Source organism: Watersipora subatra, chromosome 10 (assembly GCF_963576615.1).
Source record: "Watersipora subatra chromosome 10, tzWatSuba1.1, whole genome shotgun sequence".
Lineage (NCBI taxonomy): Eukaryota > Metazoa > Bryozoa > Gymnolaemata > Cheilostomatida > Watersiporidae > Watersipora > Watersipora subatra.
In genome coordinates, this window is record NC_088717.1 from 4,572,718 (window position 1) to 4,597,886 (window position 25,169).

At 34.3% G+C, this 25,169-nt stretch overlaps 1 protein-coding gene across 1 annotated transcript; it reads left to right on the top strand.

Moving 5' to 3' along the window:
* The first annotated feature begins 701 nt into the window (after positions 1-701).
* LOC137406180 (arylsulfatase B-like) lies at positions 702-24,078 on the top strand. Its single transcript, XM_068092713.1, has 13 exons — positions 702-872; positions 5,006-5,117; positions 5,370-5,421; positions 7,331-7,434; positions 7,832-7,932; positions 8,053-8,123; positions 13,222-13,326; positions 15,208-15,286; positions 17,591-17,688; positions 18,844-19,096; positions 20,395-20,554; positions 22,639-22,814; positions 23,780-24,078. Exons 1-13 carry the CDS (start codon positions 710-712, stop codon positions 24,013-24,015), a joined length of 1,710 nt encoding a protein of 569 aa, XP_067948814.1. The 5' UTR covers positions 702-709; the 3' UTR covers positions 24,016-24,078.
* Positions 24,079-25,169: the final 1,091 nt, after the last annotated feature.

A 25,169-nucleotide genomic window follows, 5' to 3' on the forward strand; every position in this document is an offset into this window, starting at 1 on the left:
ATCAATGCAAACAGGCCTGAAAAGAGCTGACAATCTTAAAACCATAAAATGTCATACATATCTTTAATTCAATAGACCAGCAGCAATAATGCTTCATGAGGCTTGGCGCCTCAAGTATGAGGAGCCAAGCCTCACGAAGAATATAGACAGATTAGAGACCTGTAACGCTTCAACCCGAACACACCAGTCGATATCAACTATAGCACTGATAACGACTAGTGATGTCATTGTGCACATATTTTTCTTCCATTTGTTTTAACTGCGATCAAGTTTAGTCAATTGTGAGTAATGGAATTTTGCTCGCTTCTAAAATGAGCTGACATCTGATTTTCTAGAACAAAAACCCTAGCTTTAGATTCATTGCTTTCTGCAAGTTGGTTTTCAACAAGGCACCCATGAGCTGCTCTATCACGATATCGTGATGTTTTACATGTACTTTGATCCGAAATGATTTTTCATCATTTATCATATCTGACTTCAAGTTGTTTTTAAACTGTAAAATGCATTGATGTTTTGTACTAAACTAGTCATCATCATTTAGTGAAAACTAATGATGAAGTGATTAACCAAAGACCAGTCAACAGTAATAATTTATCTGACCAAGATTGATTCATGCATGATTCATCACAGCTTCTAGCAAACGCTTCTCAAATTGACACATAGAAAAGGAAAAGTGATTCTACGCTCCAGTTGTCATTCGGGAAGCACCATGAAAGGTTTGACTCTGTTTTGTGTGTTGGTTTGTGCACTGGAGGTGACTGCTGGCTACAATGGTAAATGCAAGTTTCAATCGATTGACTCTATTGACGATGAATACAGAGACCAATCTGGAAGACAACCTAATATTGTCTACATCATGGCTGACGATCTGGGTAAGTCAAATTTAAAAACCAGCCTAGCTTAATGCAAGCTGACTTTTAAGTATGAAGAGTTCAACATTTTAGTTTATCTTGACAAATGAGAGCCAGATTTTTCTCATGAAAATTTCTTTACTAAAAGATTATGGCATTGCAGACATTATGTGAATATAATTGGTAAATAAAGTAAAGCATTTGACATCTCCAAATTAGTTAAAATTTTGCAATCAACCGGTTATGTTTTCTCCAAGCTTATTTCTTAGAATCTCTTTGTATCCAATTGTTGAGATACATTTGAGTTGTCTCAAGGCAAGCCTGAATTGGTCCTGAACATTGAATCCCGAACATTGCTTTAACTTTTACAATGACAGTTTTCATTTGTTTGCAGTTTGTGGTCCATGATGATCCTTAAAACCAGTAACCCTCAAGAGCATGATTTAGTCTAAACATAGTTTCTAAAAGAGTTTATGTCAAAATTTAAAGGAGTAAAATCTATTGTGGTGACTCTTTGGGTAAAATCTCTTAAAACTCTACAAGTCAAAAGAATATAAAAGAATTAGAGTTGTGAGAGCAAGTCTTGAATCACAGAAATAAGAAAACTTTTCAAGAAAACTGAAAGTGCTGGCTAGCAGTTTACTATATAACTTACAGCTCTTGCCAGTCAGCATGTCTCGCTAAATACTATCAATAGTTTTTAAAAGAGTCAAAAGATTCTAAGATCATGATAAGTTTAGAAATATCTTACTTTGAACCAAAACAATAGCTAATAACTATGACAGTCATAATGGCTCTACCAAATAACCTGCCTTCATGCTGATTGTAATGTAAATAATTGTGTCAACTTTCTCACGAAAGCTGTTGAGATAAAGATTGCTGACATATGCATGCCTTAAAATGTTTTAATGTTACACATACATTAGTTACATGGTGGACCACTTGGTGGGCTGCTTCAAGGTTGATATATGAGCTTCAGGTTTGCTATATATGAAAGTTTCTTTATATACTTTGCTATATGAGCAGTTCAGTTTTGTTAAAGGTATGCAGTTCATATCTTCAGTTGGTCCTGTACAAACCTTTAATAAGTCGAGTTTTTTACAAACACAAAGGGTACAAGTAGACAGCTAAACAATGCCTTTATTGTTATTACACCTACAAGGTTTATACACGTACAGAGACATAACAGCTAATGTAAAGTTAAAGCTAAACCTATGAACTGTGATAACATACATGAGACATTCCGTGTAAAAATGTTTTTATATAACAATGCTAATGGGAAGAACAGTGTTTTAGGTTTTTATTATTTGCATAAAAAATAAAGTTAATGTTGCTAGTAAAAGCTCAAACCATTTGCCAGTTTTTACAAAATTTCTACAAATTTCATTAATGAATATTCATTAACACTTTGCTGCCGCTAAGAAGTACACCTTACCACAATTTATCTATCATACAAACATCACAATATGTCTTAACTAATCTTCATTTACCTCTTTTTTGTGTCTCTTGTACCACAGGAGTTTACAGCAACTTACATAACATTGACTTACAACTATAAGTTATAGATTTAAATTTACAATGACTAACCAAGTTTGAGGGTTTCAGTTGTCAACAGTTGTCACATCTTTGAATAATAAACTTGATGCATGCTTTTAACATCTTCACAGCATGATTAACAGCAGTGCAACTGGATTCTCCTTGCGTGCTGACTGAATTTTTTTTGCATGCTCACCAGATTCTCCTTGCAAGCTCACCAGATTCTCTTTGCATGCTCACCAGATTTTGCTGGTGCGCTGAGGCTCCATGCTGAAGTAAAGCATTATTGCTGGGTTAACATCGGTTTGGTTAAACATTGACTATGATTATCATATATATATATATATATATATATATATATATATATATATATATATATATATATATATATATATATATATATATATATATATATATATATATATATATATAGATATATATATATCCAGCCAGTTATATATATATATATCCAGCCAGTTATATATATATATATATATAACTGGCCGTGAAAATTTAACTACTAGTAATGCATGCATAAGAGTAGTTCACATAAAATGAGAGTGATTTAGTGTAAAGTGGTCCAGATTTAGGTTTGAGAATAACATTTTCATTTGATTTTAAAGCAGTTGTCCAACAGTAACTAACATGTCAATTTTTGCTAGGGCATGACTTATGTAAGATGAAAAGAGGATCAGCCTTCAAGTTATGTCATCTAAGGCGTAATGAAAAAGTTCATTGTCAAAGTTCTACTACTTTTTAAAAAAATTTTTGCCTTATAAGCTACATGGCTTATTGCAAAGAAACAAACGATCAGATATTTTCTAGATAGAACCCTTTTATACGCAGCACAACTAAAAAGCTTGTACAAAGTACAGAAGGTTTTGTTAAAAAAAGTTAGTACAGTATCCTTAACAGACTCATAACATGCTAGGAAAGGTGAAGCAAGCTTTCATCATGATAATCAGAGCGTGAAAAATACTATAAACAAATTATTAAGTAGTTGATGTGCATTTTATTATATGGAGTTTTTTAAGCTAATGCTTATGTTAAATACTAGAAAATATGAAGTCAGGAACAAAGCTAATTGTTCAAACCATTTTGTCACATGGCTATCTTTCTAGCAATGCTTAAAGCTTAAAAGCCTGAGCACACTACCGCTCAAATGATCGATTCGCTGTGTGATGGACCACAATGATTAGCTGCTATGACATCATTTTGTGATGAGTGCCACACATAATCATTGCTAGTGATCAAACAATAAGATTTCAATGTGTTGAGCTTTGACACTGATGGCCACAACTGTAAGCAGTTTTATTGCCTGTTTGTTAACAGCATCAGGCTCAATTTTACCGGTTGTGAAAATTAATGCCAATGTCATTTAAAGAACAGCGCTGCTCGTGATGATTTAATCAACAATAAAAAAAGACTTGCGATATCAGGAATGCAATTTTGTAACATCCATTGGTTGTTGGTTAGGGATCACTGACAGTTAATAGCTCGTGGAGTGTACGTCGAAACTAGTGATGACATCGAAATTAGTGATGGCGTCAAAACTACTAACCGCTGAGCCCATTGCACAGCTAAACGTTGATTTGAACGACGGCGTCAACGGACCTTAAGGGAATGTGTTGGTATATCTTCGTGGTTAAACTACATCTTCGGACATCAGAACTGATCATATAATGAGCCCTTAGCATCAGCTATAGGACACATCTTAGACTTGCATCAATGTAGAGATCATGTGACCTAGAAGCAGAGAGTTCAGCAACTTCATGTCACAACAATTAAACTAAAGATCAACCATTTAATCAAATAATGCAGCAGATGAAAATCATCGAGAGCTATAATTCACCTACTGATTTTAATAAAGATATTAGTCCGTAATTTTATGAGTTTTTTGGCTTTTTATATGGTTATTCAAGTATACAAGCAAAACACACAAAAACCCAAATTTTATTGTCAGTGTAGTTTTGTAACAGCTTTACAGAAGTTTTTCAAAAGTTTGCCAAGAATCGATAGCTGACTCTAAAAGACTTATTTGGCGTCATTTTAATATACATGTATTCCATATATTTAAAAAAATCACAACTTATTAATGGCTATTTAAAAATATGATGCTATATATATTAAATTTTGAATTCTACAGTCGAAACACATCAAATAAATTTAATAGACTTATTTTCCTTTACTTGAATTTCTTATAAGTCTCTGTGCTTATTAACAAGTTACAAAATTAAACGTAAAAGACACCCTAAAACTATACAAACAATTATGATTAATCCCTTTTCTTACTGGTTTCTCAGAAACTCTGATTTGAGCTAAAAAAGATAAATTTATATATGATGCAAGATAAGCTCAACCTTGGATTACTTCTACTCATATTGTTAAAATTTTGTCAAAGACTTTAGGTTTTTGGGAAATGTAAATGTAAAACCTATTCATATTAAAAAAACCAACTTCTTAGATCACAATTATGTCTAGCAGCAACATGCATGTACATTGAACAAAACCGATCTAGCAAAAGTAGAATGTGTTATACATCTCAATAAATGATGGCCATAATTACCTGCTTACCTGTCGATTTGCTAGACAAGATACGCAACGCATGTATATTGTAGGATGGAATGATGTGGGATTTCACAATCCTAAAGTAAAGACTCCACATCTGAATGCTTTGAAAGCAAAAGGAATTGAACTCACACAGTCATATGTAGAGCGTGCATGCAGTCCGTGAGTATTGCCACAATGCGTCAACAAGCAGAATATATGCAGATTAGAATAACAAAAGGAAACACTTTTCTAAACACTGATATTTGTGATTTGTTTGTGTTGTTGCGCTCGTATAAATTAAACAAATTATAAAAATGAATCAAAGACACAAAATTTATATAACAAACAACTAAAAAGCCCATTTTAAATATTTTAAGAAAAAAATGCTGCTGTTATATTAAAAATCCTAATGTATTTCAAATTTATGTTTAGGACCAGATCAGCACTTATGACAGGAAGATATCCATCAAATAATGGACTTCACGTAAGAACATTATTTTATTCCATTTCCAACACATCAAATCACTGTATTATAGCTCTAAGTAGCACCATGTAACAGTTATCTTTATATTATATTAAAAGCTTAGTAGTTGCTATCAAAAAATCTCATAACTGATGCTAAACTGAAAGTTGTTCCCAAGTCTACAGCTTATCTGCCTTCCCGCCTTCCCGCCTTAATTGTATGATTATTGTGGTTAATCTATTTATAAATCTCAGTGTTTGTCTTTTTTGTTGGTATTTCTATCTGTTAGCCTTGGGTCCAGATATAGGGATTAAATCTAGTGATGAAAAATCCATTATGCAGAGGATTTGAACTAGCAATATTCAACTCACAATTCTACTAACAAGCTCGCCTAACTACTAGACTAAGCTGTTTTTATGATCTCCAACGCTCTTACCATATCTATCTTCATTGCAATTGCACACCCCAAATATACACTTTCTGTTATTAAATTATATTACCTTAATGCCTTTGTGTTATTTTTTATAAATTTTTGTAATTGATTTTTACCACTGCTCAATACCTATTTTTTAATTTGTAATTTTCAAATGCGCACAATTTTCACGATGACATTTGTATTATCTGGAGTAGGAATTGTCTCTACATTCTCACTCTGTTTGGTCAGACAAAGTATTAGACAGAGACAGTCTGATATCTCATTTTTACGTTAGTACTACTATCGAGAGGTGCCAATACCGCCCATCAAAACTTTGAATACAACGAGCTTGTTTCAGAAGAAACTTTTTGTATACACACAATTCCATGCCCTCTTTGTTTATTTTTAAAATTTATTTGAACTGCACAAAAACACTTTTCTCATGACATAAAGTTTAATAGGTAGAATATTAAATGTTGTATTTGTAAAAAACAGTTTTTTGCACAAAGACCTTTTATGTAAATCTCAGTATTTGTCTGTTTTCTGTCTGTCATTTATGTGTCCAGTCAGATCAATAAAGTTATAGGAATGAAAAGTCTGCATTGTACTAGATTTGAACTCAGGTTCCAAGGTTTGAAAACAGGCGTGCTGTCATCTAGGCCAAGTGGCTATGTTGCTATACAATTTAACAAATATGACCATTCTCATTACACCGGTGAAAATATGCAAGCTTGAAGCGCTTGCAAAAATACTATCGATTACTACTACCATGCTTAATAACCATGATTAATTGCCTGAGAGATCATGGCGGTAACGTAATAGTTACTAGCTGACTTCGTGGCTCATATATTAAAGATTTAGACCAGCTTAAGTTACTAGCTTAAGTTACTCAAATTCATTGGTAATTGTTTTATTCTTTGTTTCAAGCCAATCATTCATCTAGTTTATCGTATAACAAGAGTCATGTGCGGCTTTCAAAGCCATAGTAGAAGACTGAGAGAAACATTGCATTATACAGTATTGTTTTATTGTTTTATTCATCATCATATCGTTTTACTATTGTTGTACGGCCTAATTTGAAAAACATTTTTATTTGTGAAATAAAATTATTGCCAACAAAGTACTATATATACAGAATTCAAACTTATGACATTCAACTATCTGAAACAACACTCTATCATCTGAGCTAACTGGTCACCTTCGGTTGCATCACAACAGTTGTACACACCTATTTACTGTGCATCACTGACATGCCCGTTTTTTGCTGACAGCATTTGAGAATGCCAAGGTACAAGTTGCTATAAAACCTTCTAACTAGGTAGAACCCCTCACAAACGAGAGAGAGATACATTGTTTTAGGTTTCACGGATTAATGGATCTTGTGTGATTAAATGAATGACTAGTTTCCATAGCAACTTCTTTTTTAGAGATTAAAAGGAAGCTAAACTTGAGCTCTCTTTTACTACTAGGCATTAAATCTTTGGTAGATTACAAACGGGAAGTAATATTTTACAGGTCCTCGTGGTATTGTCAGAAGCCCAGACTTGTCTCCCCATAGAACATAAGACTATTTATCAGTATATGAAGGAAGAAGGATATGTAACCAAGCACCTTGGAAAGTGAGTAGTTAACACTATAGCACTCTCATTGAGCTGTCACTGTTAATTGCACATACAAATTTTGAAAAAAGGTTTTTGCACACTATTACATTAACCACAAAATCAAAAATTGTTATATTATAACAGTATTTAAATACATTATCAAATGCAGTATTTATTAGCATTGAAAGCATTACAAATGTTGAGGGAACTTTTTAAGCTAACACAAAACCTGCAGAACAACCTTAGCCTGGCAAAAAGTAGTTTATGAGGTTTTTATATCAAAATGATAAAAAGCTAATACAGGTCTATTGAAACCTTTATAGGTTAATAGTCTGCGTTGTTTCTCTTTCAGTACACAGATTTGCTAATCAAGTTGAGAATCACAAAATTTGTTGGAAATTGTAACCTGTTTCAGGTGGCACTTGGGATACTGCAATGAAGCCTGCCTACCAGGAAGTAGAGGGGTAGATGAGTTTAGAGGAATTAATACAGGAGCAGCTGACTATTACAACTGGAGTGAGTTATCCTTTGATCACTGTGTATAATATATTATATGCTTATGATGTGCCTTTTTACACACCGTCTCTTGCATTACTTTTTGATCTCAAAGCATTTCATATTATTTTAATGCTTTAGCTGATGGTACAGTTATGCAAAGGCAGATTAATGGCATTCCAAGTACAGAGAATATTGGAACTCACATGGCTGTAAGTACTTATTGATCACTAGCATTGCCTAATCCATGAGTCACGTATTTTTCCTAGTGAAGGATACAAAGATATTCTATGCTCTTCAGGATACAAAAATATTTTGTAAACGGTGCTTTAGTTGTCATTATGGAGAGAATCATTTCATTATGGAGAGAAGTTTTCCCTGCTGCCGAAGAATAGGCTACTAGTCAATCTTCAAGATTTTACTCTGATAACTGGTTTGATATACGAATAGCTGACATTGCCAGAAGGTATGAAGTAGCTTAAACTGAGTGAGCCGTGATTAATGCTGTTAACAAAACAGTTGCGAGGCTTGGCAATCCTTATCTATCAGTCACTATTTTCCTTTGTTTGTATGATGCGGATCTTGAATTGTATGCATATTAAGTTAGGGATAAATGTTTCAGTGGACATTTGCATGTTGTAGATTGCTTTATTAAAAAAGATAGGGAATTCTACGCGAGAGGTCATAGCAGCCTACTCCGACTATTGAACTGTACAAAATGTATAAAATGAAATAGTTTGTGAGGCGTTTTTTGTGCATCATTCACAAGTGCGGTTTCCATCTTTTGCAAACATGACCCACTCGATAAAAATTTGCAAATAACAAACCTCGCTTGACTTGTGGATTTTTGTCGTTTCCATTTTGCATATAATGCAAACTTGCAGATTACCCGTGTCATACAAACAAAATATATGAGAATTCAAAATCTGTTGAGCAAACAATAGCCTAAACTCATTGAGAAAGTGGGAAAGAAGAAAAATGAGAGTGGAGAAAAGAGCTATAGAGTGAGGGAGGAATAGAGAGATAGCGAGAAGGAGAAAAAGGAGAGAGAGAGAGAGAGAGAGAGAGGGAGAGAAGGAGAGAGGGAGAGAGAGAGGGGGAGAGGGGGAGAGAAAGGGAGAGAGAGATAGAGAGAGAGATAGATAGAGAGAGGTAGAGAGAGGTAGAGAGGGAGAGAAGGAGAGAGGGAGAGAGGGAGAGAGAGAGGGAGAGAGAAAGGGAGAGAGAGATAGAGAGAGAGATAGATAGAGAGAGGTAGAGAGAGGTAGAGAAAGGTAGAGAGTAAGAGAGAGATAGAGAGAGAGAGAAAGAGAGAGAGATAGATAGATAGAGAGAGGTAGAGAGAAGTAGAGAGAAGTAGAGAGAACGAGAGAGATAGAGAGAGAGAAAGAGAGAGAGAGAGAGAGAGAGAGAGAGAGAGAGAGAGAGAAGGAGAGAGAGAGGGGGAGAGAAAGGGAGAGAGAGATAGAGAGAGATAAATAGAGAGAGGTAGAGAGAGGTAGAGAGAGGTAGAGAGAAAGAGAAAGAGAGAGATAGAGAGAGAGAAAGAGAGAGAGAGAGAGGAGAGAGAGGAGAGAGAGGAGAGAGAGGAGAGAGAGGAGAGAGAGGAGAGAGAGGAGAGAGCGAGATAGAGAGAGAGAAAGAGAGAGAGAGAGAGAGGGAGAGAGAAAGAGAGAGAGAGAGAGAGGGAGGGAGAGAGAAAGAGAGAGAGAGGGAGAGAGAGAGAGAGAGGAGAGAGAGGAGAGAGAGGAGAGAGAGGAAAGAGAGGAGAGAGAGGAGAGAGAGGAGAGAGAGGAGAGAGAGGAGAGAGCGAGATAGAGAGAGAGAAAGAGAGAGAGAGAGAGAGAGAGAGAGAGAGAGAGAGAGGGAGAGAGAAAGAGAGAGAGAGAGGGAGAGAGGGAGAGCGAGAGGGGGAGAGAAAGGGAGAGAGAGATAGAGAGAGATAGATAGAGAGAGATAAAGAGAGAGAGATAGATAGAGAGAGGTAGAGAGAAAGACAGAGATAGAGAGAGAGAGAGACAGTTAGAGAGAGGGAGGGAAAGAGGAAAAGAGAGGATAGTGAAAGAAATAGGGAAAGACGGTGAGAAAAAGAGACAGAGGGAGAGAAGGGCATGTAAAATGTGTTCCTTAAGCGCTGAAGTGTGTACATAATTTACACAGTGGTAAGTGTTCCATAAGGATGTATGTGTATATGATAGAAAGAGTAAATGTGCACAGGTCACACAAATCTATTTGAGCCTAGCCGTATTAACTGTGTACCTCCACGTAGGCTGAGTTCTATATATTAAGGGAGGTGGTTGTTTACAACAATCTTTACTTTAGCCTTCTCAAACCACCGCATAGCTTAGCTTAGTACAACTGTCAGTCGCTAAAATATTTGATGGCACGCTTAACAAGATTACCTCTGATGGCTAAAAATTTTCATTCCGGCTACTAAACATTTAAACCACAAGTTGCTTGCATAAGCTCATATTTTTATCAGTTTTGTTGACTTCTATCTATTTTAGTACCAATGCAGTCCAGCAATAAAACTCACTACTATTTTAGTACCAACGAAGTTCAGAAATAAAAATTGCTACTATTTTAGCCACAAATGGAGATGATATGTGTCCTGACAATTAGCATAATCTAAATAAATAACGAATATATCAATAATTTGATGTATAGAACATAATATAATAATGAGCTTGATGTCCAAAACTATTATAAATATTATAACAAAGCAGTTCAGTAAATTAGCTTTAAAACCATTTCCCTAGTATTTGTATTAAAAAGACAGGCTAGCTAATGTTCTTTAAAAATGATGGCATTATATTGCAACTATATGAAAAACCTATCTATGACTAACCTCAACTGTACTTAGTGTATTGTTTAATATGTTTTAATAATTGTTAGTGTAAATAATTTTAAACTATGTTGTTTGGTGAGCTGGTTTGAAGCAGATTCGAAGCCCCAAAAAAAAGCTTCTTTGAAAACTGTCTTTCAGTGTACTATTACCTCCTTTTTGTTCTATTGCCTCTGCATATGACAAGCAACTGCTGATGACTCGCTGCTGCAAATGCACATTTTCTCTGTTGTTTTGACTCCATTTAAAGTGAGACAATAAAATTGAAGTCTAGCTGAACTATTTCTAGTTGAATCAATGATTGCATGGCATACTTGTAAAAATCCGCAGCCCACGCTCTCTGCTTTCTGCAATGACAGATTGAGATTTTATTTTTTAATTTGTAATGATTGTACAAAGAATGCAGCCATAGTCAAGAAAACATTGCATGACAAGCCACTATTAAATTTCTACCCAGAACTATTCATAGTATATAGGTATTACAGTTCTATGCAACTGATTTTGTTTTTTATTATAATAATGTAGCATATTGTTAACACTTTTTGTTGTTCTATCAGAAATTTGGTTCATTGGTAATAATTGCAGATGAAGATAAGGTCTTAGCAAAAATTACTTCATATTAGAGCTATGGTGTGCAACACTTAATATATATTCTCTCAAAAGTTGCACATTATGTTCTCTTTGTGTGGATGATGTAGATTTGGAGTTGTGCGCGCGTTGATTTACCACGCAATAAGTATTTCGATAGACATTCTTCGCGTGTTGAAGACTAACGCAGTGCTTTCTTTTAAAAAGGAAAGGAGTTTTACGCCAGAGTTCATAGCAGCCAACTCCTGTTTTGGCTAGCATCTCCCTTTAAAAATAGGAACAACGCCAGTGTTTAAAATAGACTAGCTTGCACGTCAGTTTCTTATGCATCATTCGTAAGTGCCGTTTCCACCTTTCACAACGGTGAAGCATTGGATAAAAATTTGCAAGTAACAAACCTCGCTTGACTTGCAGGTTTTGGCTGTTTCTATCTTGTAGATGGCGCAAAGTTGCCAAATAATTGTGTCACGGAAACGTAATGAATGTGTTAATTTACTTTCAGCTACTAGTTACACCCAGCCGTGATACGCCTGGTCATGCAAGAGCACTCAGTTACAGAGTTGATATGTCTTGTCTAATTAAAGAAACTAAAAGCAATTCAATAGTAGTCTTTCCCTAATGTGATATAGCGTGCGACACGACCAAAGTAGGCTATCTACCTGCTATAAGACTTCACAATGTGAAAAGTACAGGATAAAGTCATAACACAGATATGTTGAGACTAAGGTTATAACAGCGATATTTTTAGACTAAGGTCATAACACCAATGCGCTTAGACTAAGGTCATAACACAGATATGCTTAGACTAAGGTCATAACACAGATATGCTTAGACTAAGGTCATAACACTGATATGTTTAGACAGCTGATACGCTGTCATTCTAATGTTAAAAGGAACTAGCCAAATGCTTGGCATTGCATGGGTAATAAAACATGATATGTTATGAATTTGAGTAGTTTACCTGGTAAGTAGTGGTAAGTTTTAATGGTTTACCAGGAGATCATGAGATCAAATAATCTGCAGCAGATTTTTCATTCCTAAATTTTAATAACTATGATTGGACAAACTTTGAGATATATATATATATAATAGATAATAAAAGATCAGCTCAGGAAACTTCGAGCACTTTTATGGACAACGGGATACAGTTCTGATTGTTTATATATATATATATATATATATATATATATATATATATATATATATATATATATATATATATATATATATATATATATATATATATGATGTATAGATATATAGAGCAAGGAAGCAGCTCACAGCAATTATGTTTATTTTGCTTCATTAGAAGCTAGGAAATAGGCAGCTGATTTTCTACAGTAGCGAGAAGCTACGATTTTCTTCATCTCCAGTAGCGCAATAAACATCGCTAAGGTACTGTATGATATACTGAGATATTAAAATGCTGCAATCACATGCATTCGACACAACTATCTCTTTAAAAGCAAATCAAAATTTTGAAAGGTAACTTACAATAAAATTCAACATTTTCTATAAAAAGGTAAGTCCAGCAAAATACCGCAAATCATCAGATTAAACCACTAATGAGGGGTGTATGACGTAACACTTGAATATCAACCAGCATTTGGGCTTTAAAAGCTCTGAACGCCTGTCACGAAATAGCAGGGCAGGCAGGTTGTTAATAATTTCTAGCAGCAATTTATCTTCTGTTAGATACTGTTTTATTACCTGCACTATGCCTCTATAGATAATACCAGTATAATAGTAGGATGAGCAGGTTTTATGATAAGCTGTAACAACATTTCTTTTTACATGTAGGTTTAGCATTATTACCTGCACTTTGCATCCATAGCCAATACAAGTATAGCTTTCTACTTCTCTTTTGACTATTACAGCTGCAAGATGCTAGAGATGTCAGAGAAATGATACTGGATCATAGAGACAACCCAAAGCCTCTATTTATGTGGGTAACACCTACAGCACCCCACGACCCACTTCAGGTTAGGTTATTGAGAAACTAGCTCATCTATTTACAGTTATTATTTAGTTGCTGTAACTACAGGTTTCCTTGTGCTGGTGTTTGTAGGCTAGTCTTGTACCACTAGTACGACCTATTGGTTTCAATACGAAATTAATATTTTACTTATACTAAGCTTCCATACAGCGATATTGTAGCGACACGCCCCATATGCCATCATGGAAACAGCCATGTTGCTCTCATTCTGTCATAATTCAGTGCCACTGTTTGAAAGTGAAAACACTCGTTTGAAAGTCATCAGATTGATTGATTGATTGATAGACTGGCACCATTAGATTGATCAGGCTAGTATCAAACACCTCCATTATTTCCAAGTCCATGGTTTGACCAACCAATGAGTTTACGTGAAGTGATTTCATATAAATTTCAACTAACCTCAGGCAGTTACATTATTACAAAAAAGTGAAGGATTCAACAGCCTTCAGTTGTGCAACCGCTAGACAAAATCTGCTATGAAAATTATATAAAGCACACAAGAATGTGTAAAAGATAATAATTTTAACATAGAGATTGTGCACTTTGGCCATACAAATAATATGTATCAACAAATTCTACTTCGGCATTGCTTGTGTTTGTGTCTGTTAGTCTGCATTAACGCTATGTGTGTCCATATTTTTTGCTGGTATAGTACAAAATTTAGACGCATATGCTTCGTGTCTTCTGCTAGGTTTCTAAAATATTTGGGTTCAAAGTTCCCTTCAGTTTCTGAGAACCAGACTTTTAAACACCCTCTTCCAGGCTATCTGAATAAACATGAAGTAATCCCTGGTCGTTGCTGGGCTTCCTACCAATAAAGAATAGAGACCACTGCTCGAGTAGAATAAAATTATAATGAAGTCGGCAGGATTGCTGCTGGAAGTAAGCAAATCTAACTAGCTGAGTAAATGTGAAATGAGATTCAGACAATGAAGACACCCATCTTGTGGTCCATTAGAAGTGGATAAACACAGAATCAGTTATACTGCTTTTACTCCCTAAACACTTGACAGCTGACTAAAACTACTGTCACTACTCCCAGTCTTATATCTGTAGTGCATGTGAGTTTAGAAACATCTAAAGTTTATTTAGCAAATATGTTAGTTTCATCTTTCCCCCCGACCAAACACGAGCGAAACGATTGGTTGGGAGATTTATGATAAATGCACATGTGCACACAACTCTCGAAAATTATTCATTAACGGCTGTCGCAAACCCTTGTACTGAAATCTCATCAGCAAGTTTAACCATTTTTGTGTAGAGTCGTTTAAATATAATAACGATACAAACACATATAAACATTTTTAAATATGTTACCAACTCTTTGAAAGGTTACCGCCATAACCTTTTGTTTTGCATAATTGACCTTTTGAATTTCAATTCAAAACAACTTGACAACTACCATGAACATACAACCTCCCAGAACACCACGTTGTTGCATTGGCCATCCACGTGTCTCCCAATTATTACGGAGGAGGAGAAATAGAAGGTCCTCACAGCATCCATCAACATCAAATGCTAATGTTCAACAACACGCTACTCAAAATAGTAACAACAACTCATCTGATTCAGAGAATTCTTTAGTAGATGTTGTAGGCGAAGCCTACAACATCTAACTAAAGAATTCTACTTTTGTAGAATTCTGACCTTTTGTAACTACATTTTCAACAACCAGCAGCACCCTTTTTTTTCCATTATTGCTTTGGTCATGGGCTGTATGGCAGGGAAATTTCTAGTAATTAATACTAAAATCATAAAAAGGCTAATTCGGATTAGGAGATGTTGTGAAAGCTGACATTTTTTTTTGTATTTACTATACCTCACAGTAAATGAATGCTGGTGGTACAAATAGAGTTATGTATTTTAGAATACTGATGAGATGTTTGCTGTACATGACTTCCTTAACTCTACAGACGATGATGCAAGGCAGAGAAGGATATACCTAGGTTGGTAGCTCAATACTTAGTCGTAACTAGAAATCAAGAGAGAACAAATCAATAAAACTTTCAGAGACTGACGAATCAGTTCACAGCTATGGCTGATAACAAAACAGATGTGTTCAACGTATGCTTTGGCACAAGCTCTAATAAGAAAAATTCGAAAACATTTGTACCTTTTTAATTGCGTTGACTAATTCTGCTAACAACAAGTGCAAGTTTTGAACATTGAAAAGTGTCCAGAAAAAAAAGGATGTTTGTTCAATTCTTTTCAAAACAATCAAAAATAGAGGATCGTTAAAAATAGCCTTGAACTTGTACATGTATTAGCTAACACGCAAAAGATGCTGTCAAGAAAAAATAATTGTGTCCATGAAGATGCCTGTGAAACATTAATATTCCTTGTAGCTGCTCAAAGCATTGTTTTACTTTATTCTTTACACTAGCATCGTCATGGCAACACTTCCATTACATGATGCTGTTCAATCCAAACAGCGTTATGTTACTTGGTCTTAAGTATGAGGTTGCAACAGTCTCAATATCTAACGCCTGTTAACTTTGTTCTATGTTGTCCTTTATATTAGAACTAACTGAATGCCCAGCAATGCACGAGTGATAAAAAAGTTTTTGTACATAAAGTTTATTTTTCATCAACATATTCAATGTCAACAATTACCATTCTAATTAATTTCTTTGTTTATTTTGGTGAGCTGTGCTATTTCTGTTTACTGTGTTTATTTCTGTGTAATTCATACCATACCAGCTGCACTGCCTATTACAGATCTATACTGATTGCAATAGTCTTGTTGGCTATATGAGTACACATTTTTCTTGGCTTATAGGCATGTATATTTTTTCTTGTATGGCTTCACTGATTTTCTTTTGGTATGGTTTGCTCATAATGCTAGCTGCAGTGTTTAATGTGAAGCCATGAAAGATTTGCATTGATTCCCAGTATGTGTCCAACTTATTCCATAGTATAGCCAGTTGAAAAGTTTAGTGTATAATTGAACAAATGGCTGCCCGTAGAGCTGGTGGTTGTGAGTTCAAATCTAGTTCGCAGCGAATATCTTACTATTTAAGCTTTATTGCTATCTGGACAGACGGAAGTACAGAAGTACAGACAGACAAACATTGGGATTTATACATATAGATTAAATAAAATTAAAAAAGATGTAAGAACCTTCTAGAAGACTTTGAAGAATTCCTTCTAGAAGGCTTTGAAGAACCTTCTAGAAGGCTTTGAAGAATTCCTTCTAGTCTTCAGTCTTCTAGTCTTATTAGACAAAGCTTTAAAAGTAATACAGTACCTTCTTGCATATTTACACCCAACTGGCCAGAAAGTGTTATCTAGTGTACATTTGTTTGCAACATTGGGTTTCTCATGCTTACAAACAAGCATTATATGTAGGCCTACATGTCTTCTTATTCTAAGTGCATATTATTGCTGAACCACTTAATTACTCCATCAGTTGTCGTTAGTTAATCTTGTTGCTATACTTGGTTAGCTGTCCATATTACATTGCTATACATGGCTAGCTATCTAACTTCTACGGCTATGCATGGCTAGTTGTCTATATCTTATTGCTCTACCATAACTACTTGCCTATATTATATTGCTATACCATGGCTAGCTGTCTATATTCTATTGCTCACTATATCAAATTCTTTATTAAGTGTCTTTATATTTAGCCAGTCAGCTAAAATATAGTGCTAGATTGAGAAAGGATGTGTAATAGCAAGTTAATTGCTAAGAAATTGTTTTTAAGCTAACTTATCCAATCGCTTATTGGCAGAAATTTTTTACAGAACTAAAATTAAACAGAATTTGATCACATATGCATAACTTTGATCAAATATTTGCAGCCCTAATACAAGCCAAGATTGCATAGTATAAAATAACTCATTATCTATTAATGTATAATGGTCTGTGCAAGCAAAGTTATCAGTTAAGTGGCTCGCATTTGACGGTCTGAGTGTGACTTGAAAATGCATTTAATTCTCAGGCTATTCTTTTTTATTTTTCTAATTTGTTAGATTTGAAAAAAAAACATTTTTTTTGTTCCATAGAAATTGTGACAACTCTAGTTCATGTTTAAAGTTGGTGTTTATAAGCATTTTTAGGGATGGCTGCTGAGCTGAAAACACTTGGAGTAAACAAAAAACACCAGTAGGCCCTATACAGCAAAGACAAGTCGACAATGTCAGATGTTATTAAAACTGCTGATTGTGGCTTGTCATAACAGGACTAGTTCCTCACATTTTTACAAAGATCACTATTTGAGGATGAACAAATTATTGCTATTGTTTTAGGGCTGGTATCTGCTTTTGATGATATAGTTGGAGCTACCGTAGATGCGTTGAAAGAAGCAGGCATGGATAACAACACAATCATTGTATTTTCCTCTGATGTAAGTTAAACTTACACTCAATGGTTGAGATTTTGGTCGCATAGAACATGTTGAAAATTAGTCTTGTTTGTGCGAAGTCGTTTTTGTAGTACAAGCTTATTAGGAAGATATATTTTTAATTGGTTTCCAACAGATAAGGTATATCATTTACATATTAGTATCAAAGGTTGATCAAACAACTATTCCATATCGGATAGTTGGTTTAAATTTGTATTCTACTAGAAAATGTACAGATTTGTGGAGTTAAGCATGATTGGCAATAGTTATGTAATGAGGAGGCAGTAGAAATGGCATATTAGTAATCAATCAATGTGTTTCTAATGGCTGCCTTAAGCTGAGCGAGAAAGGTGAATGAAACCTACTGTTTTAGCTAAATAAAGGTCTTTTGTTAGCTTTTCCATTTAGAGGCCACCGCAACAAACAGTCATTATTGTGTTTCTTTTTTCTTATGTATGTTGAGTTCTCAGATAAGCACTCACGCATACGCTTTATAGTGTTTGGAATATTTAAAAAATAACACAGATTTTGAGCTGATTATAAAAAACTGAAATGTTTTTCTCAGTTAATGAGATATTAATGAATCTTATTATGCTAAAATATTAAGAAATCAATACAAAGATACAATTTTCAAGTTTTTGAAAAGTAACTTGGCTCCGCTTTTAAACATTTCTGCCCAACTCTCATTTCAATTTAGTTTTTCAAATAAATACACTGTAACTAAGTGATTGAACAAGGAGTTGAACTATTTGACTTATTAAAATTAATTTATTTTTATTGGAAATATTTTTTTATTAACCTGAAGACGGGTTGTATACTGAAATTATATTATTGTTCAATTCATAGATGTGAAACAGTCAATGTCACAATTAAATTTATAGAATGGGGGCTAAATCTTTTTTAAAATATTTAACTTTTTAAAGTTTTCTTTGGATGGTTTTTTTAGCCAATCTGAATTACTAAATTTTTACATTAGTCAAATAGGGAAATAAGTTACATACAATCAGATAATTGATAAACTGCTTGAGCATTCAAATCCTTAATGTTTTGAGAGTTTTAGATAATTAACATCTTATGAACGACTAATTGGTGTATTTAGTTCATATTATTACTTAATGCCCAAATGTGATGCAATTAATTGCTAAATCAAACTTACAGAATGGTGGACCAGATCCTTCTGGTGGATTTCCAAATACAGACAAACATTTATATGCTAGCAACTACCCACTAAGGAATGGTAAAGAAACATATATGGAGGGTGGAGTTCGGGTTCCCACAATTTACTATGATCCAAGACTTCATCCAAGAACAAGAGGAAAGAAAAGAAGTTTTCTGGTGCATGTCACCGACTGGCTACCAACATTTCTTGGACTGGCTAGGCCTGGTCAAACTAATGATACTGAAATACCAGGTACCTGATAAACCTATAAGTATTTTATGCATATCAAGTTATCAAATAGCTTATGTTTACATAGTCGATGATATACATGTACTTTATACTGATGAAATACTATTGGTGTAAGATAGACAAATGGTTAACAGCTAAGTATCCAAGCTGACACAAGATGAAGTGAGCTGATCAGCACAATTGTATAAGTTTATGACTCTGATTAGTTAGTTATTGTAGTTGTTTGTGCGACTATCGTTCAGATGTATTTGGGCAATGACTACTAGTTGCTTACTAATAATTCAAATCATTTATTGCTATTACTGACAATAAAATACATTGCTTATTTAAAAATATTAGCTACAATGCTACTTTATATTTATGGTTCATGAGACCTAATGTTAGCAAATTAGGATAACAGCTAACAAATGAAATCCTAGCTAATATTTATTTATTTATTCACTCAGTGTGTCAAACCAGCTGCTTATTTTTGTGTCTTTTTTTCTGACCATCTCAGTTTGCAAATTACATAATTCTCTACTGAATTTTGTTGGGACAGCTGCTGTTTCTGTAGTTAGATTTTGGTAGTTTACATAGCAAAAATTGCCGTATTTACTAAAACTAAAACATGACGTATTTACTAAAACTATCAAATTGTTTTTGCACCATAAAGGGTTAGGTTAAACAATTTTTAAAATATTAAAAGCATCATCTTTTTGTTTCTAACTGGTAATATGTATTGAAAAGGCAATTCTCTATTACCATATATTTTTGGGCAAATTCACTCAATTAACTTAGCAAAGCAGTGCATGAGGAGTTATTGGTCTGGCTCTTCCCTTGCCAACCAAAAATTTTTAAAATGATGTGTTGCTAACTCACCAGTTGTGGTGGATAGCTGAAGGGTCCGTCTTAACCAATTTGTGCTATTGTCAGTGACATCAACCTCTTGTGTCAGAGGTAGAATTACTGTGCTTGCTTAGGTCAAGGTAATTTTTAGTTATCAGGTTAACTGGCGTAAATTTTATGATATATTAATCCTCTTTCTGCACGATGAATAATGCTAACTTTTATCCTATCATTGTCTTTGTTACACAAACAGTACAACTAAAGCAATTATTATATAATTGAGCAAATCAATTTTGTCTGGAAGCAATTTTTTTCTTACCCACAAGTCAATAAAATGAAATGATGGTGCTATTGATTTCATGATAAATTTCGATTTTATACAAACATGTAGATCGTAATTCAAACCTGATCTAATGAGCTGATGGAAGTAGCTTTAGACATCCTAGTTCTAACATTTTTATTTTTTGGACGTTTAGATATTGATGGCGTCTCACAACTTGCCAACTTGGGGTCAATCTACAACTGCGCTAGAGAAAGGAGGTACAACAAAAGAGAAGAAATGCTAGTGGCATTGTCTGATGCAGGCACCAACTTCCGGAACCCATCACAATGTGGCACTGAAGATGCTGCCTACAGGTTTGTCTGCCATGATGACAAGTGATTGTTCATTAGTTTGCTTGTTGAAGTGTGAACAATTTTTGAACACAGATACCAAACGATACTTTCACCAGGTACAAAAATGAGCTACCGTAAAACCTGGGTTCAAACGACACCTTTATTTGAGCACCATTCTAGAAGAAGGGTTGAAGAATAGACCGCCACCCTCTATTTGAAGGACACTTTTATTTGAAGGCCACCTAGATTTAAGCAACACTTTGACATTCATCACACTAATTAGTAATCAAAGGTATTTGATTACCAACTAGCGTGAACCTACCTAGGCATAATGTACTAACAGACCAGTGCGATTTTCGTTTTTCTACCATTTCGATGAACGTTGAGTTTTGACGGCCAATATTAAATGCATTGATCATGCATCAAACATGTGAATAAATAATGCACCTAGATCATGGTGCCTGGAGATTGAGCCTACATTGAGGCCTTGGTATTCAACTAAAGCGCTCCTACCGCATACATTGGGCGTTAAACTTCCTCAGAGCAGTATACGAGAACATAACTATAAACTTTGTCGGACATGTTGAGCAAACATAAATCCGAAGATGCTAATCATAAAGTCATTCAAAGCATGTGGGCTGACCAATGCTCTAGATGGCTCTTAAGATAATATGATTTGCTGTTTCAGGTCAGATAGCTCGATTGAGACTGGACCTAAAATTCTCCAGCAAGCGCAGGCATTACCAATAACAATGACATTTAATTACATGTATTCGATGCTGACGAGCAAATTCTAGAGATTGACGAGAACTGTTGCAATAGCGATGTACTATTTGATTTTAAACACTAGAATTTTATTACTCATGGTAATCACCATATTATTTTGTATTATACGACTTGTATCATATTTCTTGTCGTATAATTTTGTGTTTGTTATTATTTTATTGTTCATTGTTTGTTAAATTATATTATAAATTTTTGTTGAAATTTATGCTATAGTTCGTTATTCGTTAAATGAAATTTCAACTTCTCAAATTCCTGAGCAGCTAGTTGAAATAATTTAACGCCACCCTTTTATTGAACATCATCTCTAATTAAAGGCCATTATAAAAAAAAGGTTTAAAAGTATAATGCCATGCCATTCAAATAAAGGTTTGTGGTAATTGAGAATAGCCTTTTGTAATTACTAAAGCGGTATACCTTTAAATCGACTAAAAGCAATTGCAATGACACTACTGTACGTCTATACATCTCTTTTGATTGAATGAGTTGAAACTCTCAAATAAATCTGAGCACTTAATTGCAAAAACTCATTTAATACCTTCAAGCTTGAGGCAAAGGTTTTTTTTTGTCATTTTCTTCTTTCTGATCCTACGTAAGAGTAAACTTGCCTACATAGTTTGGCTATTTTTGTACATCCAGTTTACGTAAAAGTACCAGACTTGGGAAGTTTAGTGCATAATACACTTCAGTAAAGTTCCAAAGTTTGATTAGACTATTAGTGCTTGAAATACTGCCAGAATACCGAGTGCATTATTAATTAACAGAGAAATGAAACATGACTACTTGCAGAACATTATTTTCTCATGGCAAACCAATTGAAACTTTTGGTAGGGAAGTTTTAAAATAGACAAAGCTAGAAATTTTTAAAATATTAGTTACAAGATAAAACTGTTAGCCCACTATCAAAGTAGTCAATATTTAATTGGCAACATCTGGCTGCAAAAAATGCTACTGATGTTTTTAAGTATTGTCAAGGCAGCCACTATTTAGCACCAAAAGCAAAGCATGATATTCTCAACTGTTGCAAAAACACTAAAAATGTTCTAGAAAAATTTCGAACAACATTAGTAACACATCAAAAATATTTATGACATATGGTCATAAGCAAAAATTGTACATTGTCGAATGATCAGCTAATTGTAAAATTTTTTAGTATTTTTATATACTGCACTTTTCCACAAAATTTAAGCATTTTTTTTCTCAAATAACTTGCTATTGGTATTGATGACTAAACAAGCGACTCAAGTCTAAATGTTAAAGGTCACAAGATTTAGTCACGGTACTAAAATGTGACTAAATCAAGCTTTGGTTACTCCTTTTAGGTGGAGAAACTATAAACTGTTCTATGGAGAGCAATACTATTTGGTGGAGCCTGGTTTAAGATCTTCTAATTGGCCTTTACCTGAAGAATCACCAGAGCTGCCAGAAATTACCGGAGATGACTGCCACAGGATGGTGAATGGAACAAGAGTAGTCAGATGCCTTTTTGATGTCATAAGTAAGTGCCGAACTCTAGATAATAGATTCATCAATAGAAAACATGGCGTGCTGAACTCTTCAGAGTATTTTGGTATTAATCTTTTTATTTAGCTTAAGTTTTTAAAAAAGTATTGAAATATTGGGTTTAAATCAAACAATTTTTGATATTGATAATATATTGATGGTGATGATATAATAATATTGATGTTGAACAAAGACCCTCAATATTGTAAAGTGTACTGCTCAAATTATTTGTACTAGTACAGTATTAGTACTAGTACACTAGTAATTCTATGCAACATGAGAGATCATCGTGAGTAATCAGCATGTTCATAATTAATTAATGAAGAGGCAAGGTAACCCAGTGGTGCAGGGATTAAAGCGTTGGTTTGTAAATCAGATTGTGAAAGTTGAAATCCCGTGTAAGGTGGTTTTTACTAACGCAATATAGTAGTGTGTCTCTGAACAGATGGTTAGACAAACTCTGCTCTTATTGCAGTAAAGATTAACATAATAAGTAAAACTATAAACATTATTATTATAGAGAAAAATGAGCTAATAAAAATATTTGGTAGGTTTTAAGTAAATTATTTTTGGACAATAATCAATAAGAAGCATACCAAACTTACTACCAAGGACTTGACAAGCGTTATACAGGTTAGAACCAACATGATAGACTTAGATAGTTTTTAAGTAAAATGAAATAAAAAACGGGCTTAGTCATACACCACCCAATAAGCTGTTGCTTGAGCAGTATTTATAAAAGCCAGTAATATTATAGAAAAAATTGTGTATGAAGTTTAAATTTGGTTAGAGCTGTCATCTGTTTTACTTCTTTGGTTAACATTGGATATCTTCATGGCATCTTAATCCAAATATTTTTATCAATCAAGTAGATCTGTAACTTTCTTTTTTATTTTTTGGTGAAAGCCTTTCAATAGCAAAAACAATTATTTCTAATAACCTTTTGGTTTTTTCTACCAGATGACCCAAGCGAAACGACCAATCTTTATGATGACAAGCCAATCGTGGTTGCACGAATTGTTCAGATGATAGAGGCAGCAAAACGAGCATCAGTAAAGCCAGTTTTTAATCCGAAGCTGCCAGCTGACAACTTTACCACGCAGGCTTTTGGAGAATATATCGTTCCTAGGCATGATTATTGTGACCCTTCTGTTCATTTTCCACTTGAACCAAATGACCCTTCTTGCTATGAATAATTATACAAGTCTTTTCAGTATTGCAATAAACCATCTTTGTAAACTATAACCATTATATTAGAGTGTAGCGGAATGTTGCCACTACTTTTTGTTTGTCTATTGCCCACTACTAGTTGTCTATTACTAGTTGTTTGTCTGCTGTCTACTACTATAGTAGTAGACAGCAGACAAACAACAAGTAATAGACAACTAGTAGTGGACAGTAGACAAACATTTAGTAGTGGACAGTAGGCAAACAACTATAGTTGTTTGTCTACTGTCCACTACTAAATGTTTGCCTACTGTCCACTACTTGTTGTTTGTCTGTTGTTCACTACTAGTTGTTTGTCTGCTGTCCACTACTTGTTGTTTGTCTACTGTCCACAACTAGTTGTTTGTCTGCTTTCACTAATAGTTGTTTGTCTGCTGTCCACTACTAGTTGTTGGTCTACTGTCCACTACTATTTGCTTGTCTGCTGTCCACTACTTGTTGTTTATCTAAGGTCCACTACTAGTTGTTTGTTGACTGTCCACTACTCTGCCATCTTGTATCATTTTTTCTCTCTTGTTCATATTGTACCCAAACCTGTGTTGTTCATGCAGCAGGATTCCAGCTTTTTAGCATGCAAACAGAAAGCCTCAAATATACCTTTTGGTTTGGCTTAATACTCCTGGACAGTATCACATTCTCACTTAGCAATCTGAACTTATCCGTACAGTTAATAAATTTGATAGATAATAAAGTATTGGATATTAAGAATTTATAAATGAAATTTCAGAGCTTATTAATTCTTCTGCTGAGATTATTAAGTGAGAACAAAGTTTCAGATTAAAAACAATATTGTATATTGTCACTCAATTTCGGCTCAACTAGTGAGCTTGAGTTAACATGTCACAAGTATAATACCCTAAGTTCAATAACCGAGTGCTTTATCTTGCTTGCTGATACAGTCCTTCGCTGACGATTAGTTGATGGGACTAGGAGTTTTCATCATCCAATTAGTGCACATGGCATCCCCGTGCACTGTGAGAGATCATCAGGAGCGATGAGTACGGAGATAACTATTCCGTGAAGAGGCCATGTGGCAACTGATGAGTACAGAACATATATATATATATATATATATATATATATATATATATATATATATATATATATATATATATATATATAT